Source organism: Hydra vulgaris, chromosome 01 (assembly GCF_038396675.1).
Source record: "Hydra vulgaris chromosome 01, alternate assembly HydraT2T_AEP".
NCBI classification, from domain to species: Eukaryota; Metazoa; Cnidaria; class Hydrozoa; order Anthoathecata; family Hydridae; genus Hydra; species Hydra vulgaris.
Window position 1 is genome coordinate 57,309,897 of NC_088920.1, and position 4,870 is coordinate 57,314,766.

Below are 4,870 nucleotides of genomic sequence, written 5' to 3' on the forward strand. Positions count from 1 at the left end.
AATGTTGAGAGTTTTGCTGGCCTAAGTCAGTGGGGTGCGGTTCAAAATATAACTATCTATGTTAGAAACAAATCCATATAGTCTTCCTCTAACACCATTTCCGTTGACATCTTTTCATTTGCATTTTCTCAAAAAAAGACTACTCTTAGTATTGACGTTTCCCCTTTCCTTTCCCTACCCCCTCTTCTCTTCTTTCACACAATTTTCGACACTTCAATGTGGAGAGTGGGGGCTCGGTAGGACTTGGCTATAGGCTTACTTTTTATAAAAAAAAATAATTAAAAAAAAAAATACTGAATAGATACTTTGGTAAAAATACTCAAATATAAAGATATATTGGCTTTAGGGCATCCAATACCGGACCAAAAATGGAATACCGGTTTTTCGGTATTAGGTTTAGTGAAAACCGAAATATCGGTAATAATACCGGTATTTACAATTGCTGAAAAAAAAATTAAGTAAAACCCAAAGCAACAATTAAACGGTTCCAAAACTTCACTTTTAAAGTTAAAATAATATATATATAATTAATTTGAAACAAAAAACATAAAAAAGTTATTTATTATTAAAATAGGCCCGCAAAAAACATAAATTATATAAAGTTTCGTCATTTAAAGATGATCGAATTTTCGTACATAACATTCCCGATAAAGAGAAAGCCCGTTCAGCTTCTACGCTCGTTGGAGGAATAGTTAAAATATAATCGTAGACCAACGTCAAGTTGGTACCACGTGTCCCTCCGTCTTCTTCAAATATAGAAAGTTCTTTTCGTACCATTTTAATCAAATCGTTAATATTTTGCTTTGTTTTTGGCACTGTTTTCATTTTCATTTCATTATTTATGGCGATGTCAAGCTGCTCCTTTAATGTCAAACTCAAAGGTACGTCTTCGCACATTATGGTATCTTCGTCATCATCTGTTTCTGTAGGGAATGCTGTAGCTTCAGTTTGTACGGATGAGAGCCGCTGGATAAGATGCACAATTAAATTTACCAGAGCAGTTTTAGTTAGCCGATTAAATGTGATATCTGAACCAAAATTATTTTGGGCTTGATCTCCTTTATGAAGATATTGTATGAGATAAGATAAACTTGTGCGTCTTTCTTTTATTCTTTTAATTAAGGAGGTCTTCATATTGTTACTTAATGGTCCTACGCCTAAATTTTGCAGCATAAATGCCAGGGTAGCATCAGCTGATAGTAGATTAGCGTCTCTCCGACATAAAGTTTCTTTAGCCAATTTCACTGGTAACAACATAGAAACTGTTGATAATATTAATTCTGATTCAGGTTCCGTAAAATTAATACTCGAGTTTAAGTCAATCAGGGCTTTTTGAATAGAATTTTTTAGTTTATAAAAACGCTCTAGCATAAAAAGTAAGCTGTTCCATCTGGTCTTATTATCTAATATTAATGACAGGTTATTACCCAGTTCAGTTTTTACATAAACTTGAAGGGTTTCATTTTTTGTTGGTGATCGTCTGAACAGCTTTACAACTTTTCTAACTTTGCTTATCAATGGAGCCAAATTATTTGCAAGTTCATTTGAATTTGGTGAGCTCTGAAAAATCTTTAATTGTCTAAATGGTCTTCATTATATTCATCAGAAATTTCACCAGCACTATCTTCATCAGATTCAAAATAATCATCTGTCGATTCCACAACTGTTATTTATACAAGACGTCAATCACAGCAAAATAGATTCTGTGGGTTAGACAAAGTTGTTGGTCGATGGACATTAATCGGCCTACTTTCTTCATAACCGAAGCACCATCTGTGGTATTACATACAATATCGCGATCAATTTTTAAGTTGTGTTCTTTCAGTATGTTTTCAATTAACTTAACACACATTTCTGCTGGGAAATGTCCATTTAACTCTTGTTAAACCCCAATTCCAAAATCTATTTCGAGAATGAACATTAATGTTCAAATAACATCTATTTATTACCGAAGTCCACTCGTCAAACTTAAGACTAAGTCGATTTCCTTGACGATGAAGTTCAGATAATTCTTCTTTTATTGAATTTCGAATTTTAGTAGCATATTTCATAACTATTTGGCGACTGGATTCAGATGATTTTGGCACATCAAAACCTCGAGCTACCAGCGATTTTCTTAGCTCATTAGATGTTATAAAAACTTTGAATGGCAAGCCATCGGTGGCCGTCATTTTAGCTAAAACATTTGGCAGTGTATCTTCGTCTTCGTTTTTCGTATAAAAAGTTGTAATTTTATTTCTGGGCCTAACCAGTTGCAAATCAGGCGTAGTCGAAACACCAGCAAGTAGACGGCGAACTTGAAACTTCAACTTGATAACGTTTCAATAAATTTATTTGGTGAGAAGTCCTTAAATGTGTATGGAGTCCACTAGTCGAGCCACCACAGGTCTTCATTTCTCTAGCACATTTTTTACATTTTGCTGCAGCTCCAGACTTTTCGCGCAAAAAGTAATTCCACACAGAGTTTTTTTTAAAATCTTCAAGTTCTTTTTTAAAATCTTCAAATACTTTTGGTTTATCAGCCATGGCAGCACGTTTTTGAATACTATAATTTGCAAAATATGAAAAATAATATTGAAATACAAAATAAATAAATATTAAAAATTTATAAAAATGTAGGTAAAGGTATGAACTTATATGAGTTTAATATAATTATATGAATTACATATTGAATTATGTGAACTTTTCATATAATTATATTTTATTTCGTTAAATGTGTTATACTTTAAACTGACTGCGAATCATAAACAAAAATAATATAAACTACACATATATATACACATCATTTAGCAATCGCAATTCCCAAGCAGTCTTAAAAAGCGTGCTTATACAAGCCTCTAAGTCATTACTTCCAAAATCGTTTTCTATTTTGAGAAGTTGTTATTTTAAGCACGTGCAAACCAGTGGTACCGAAATATCAAATATCAGACGAGATTTAAAACATGAAAAAAAATATAACATCTCTATATTATATGAATAAAAAAACATAACTAAATCTGTTATAGAGATGTAGTTATGTCTTTATATTATATAGAGATGTTTTTAGGTTTTTTTATCTTGCCTATGAATACGCGAGTGTTAAATATTTATTCTTTTTAAATTTATTCTTTGTCTTTATTTGTTGTTGTTATATTTGCAAATATATATAAAACAAATAAAATGAAGCACAACACAACAAAGTTACAAAAAACAAAGTGTTATCCATTTTTATAATCAAAGTTTTTTTCTGTAATATTGTCATGCTTATAACTCTCTAAAAATATCTGTGTCAAAACACGCACGAAGTCTAATGAAACAGTTTCTGTGCGATGAAAAGAATGATTGAAATACCGGTATATACCGGTATTGAGAACTCGGTATCGGTAATAGAACAATTGCCGGTAAACTGGAATACCGGTTTTCGGTATACCGGTATTGGATGCCCTATTTGTCTTCAAATGGCTTAACACTTTAAATAAATAAACTTTATGTAAATCTTTTATATTTCGTTAGAAAGGTAATTTCTTTCTTTTTCTAGAAAAATAAAAAGATTAGTTTATATTTACTTTCATAAAAAAACCTTAACTTAATATGTATCCTTAAAGTTCTGTGTCTGAGCTGCAAACACTACCTGAAGAGGTCCAAATCGAGTAAAGCTCAATTGTACTTTTTAATAAATAATTTTAAATCAAAATTTTCAATTCTCGAGAAAAATAATAAACTATCTTTCTAATAATAGATTCATAAAAAATGTTATTACCCGTTTTTATGCTTTGAAAAAAAAGTAATTTTTAAGGGGTTTTTTGAGCATATTACGTTTAAAATATTTTATTATATATTTAACGTTATCATGAACAGTTGTTTTAATATACAGTTGAAACAGTTGTTTTAATATGAAACAGTTGTTTTAATATACAAATGTGTAACAAATATATAATATGAAACAGTTGTTTTAATATACAAATTAGCTACAGCATTTAATGAACTGATGTATTTTAAATATCGTACAATAAATAAAACAGCAATTTTTGCTAAAAAATATTAAATAAATTATATTATACATAACATACTCTAGGTACCTTGAAAAAAAAGAGTAAAAATGTAAACGTTAAAAACGCATAAATAATTTTTTTTTACTATAAAAAAAGGACATAATATTTTTTTTTTGGAAATAATCATGAATTATCAACAATTTCAAGTTTGCAAATATCTGATATAAAATGTCCTGATCAAGCATGTTTTTTGAAAAGTAAATTATTTTAATATCGGCCAATTTTTTTTTTTTTTCATCGTCTGACGCTTGCCCACAGCCATTTATAATTTTTAGAAGGAAAATATTTCAGGAAAAAAGCAAAAGTTTTTAACATTTACGTTATTTCTCAAACCACAGCTCTAAACTTCCACTTAATATATTTCAATAATAAGAATATTAAATTAAGATTTCAGAGTATAAAGAAAAATATTTAAAAAAAGGATGTTTCTTGCCATAAAAATCTAGTTGAAAAATACTTTTTTGACAGAGAAATAATTTTTTTGAATGTGATTTTTATTATTTTCTGTATGTTTCTGTAAATAGGGCTAAAATTTTTTTTGTTTTAATTATAAATAGGGCTAAAATTTCTTTGTTTAATTCGATATGGGTTGAGATGCCACACAATAACATTTTTATCCTTTAAAATGTCTCAATTTGTAATTTTATTCCCTTTCTTTTATAAAAAATGACGTTTATTTTATTCAAGTTGCATAAATTAATCATAAAAGGATTTATTTGCTGTGGTTTACCATTTATAAATAATTATCAAAATACATTTTTAAATTGATACACAACTTTGCCTAGTCAAAAAGATCTATAAGATCATATAAGAATTTCAAAAAAAAAAACTTTTAAGAT

General features: G+C 28.9%; 1 protein-coding gene across 1 annotated transcript; it reads right to left on the minus strand.

Annotated features, from left to right (window-relative positions):
- Nucleotides 1-555: 555 nt before the first annotated feature.
- On the minus strand, nucleotides 556-2,171 carry LOC136074572 (uncharacterized). Its single transcript, XM_065786907.1, has 2 exons — nucleotides 1,950-2,171; nucleotides 556-1,560 (listed from the first exon to the last, which is right to left on the minus strand). Exons 1-2 carry the CDS (start codon nucleotides 2,169-2,171, stop codon nucleotides 556-558), a joined length of 1,227 nt encoding a protein of 408 aa, XP_065642979.1.
- Nucleotides 2,172-4,870: the final 2,699 nt, after the last annotated feature.

Coding starts and splice junctions, on each gene's coding strand:
- LOC136074572 (XM_065786907.1), bottom strand. CDS start 2,171: ATGACGGCCACCGATGGCTTGCCATTCAAAGTTTTTATAACATCTAAT. Junction 1,561..1,949: donor AGTTTGACGAGTGGACTTCG/GTAATAAATAGA, acceptor AAGATTTTTCAG/AGCTCACCAAATTCAAATGA.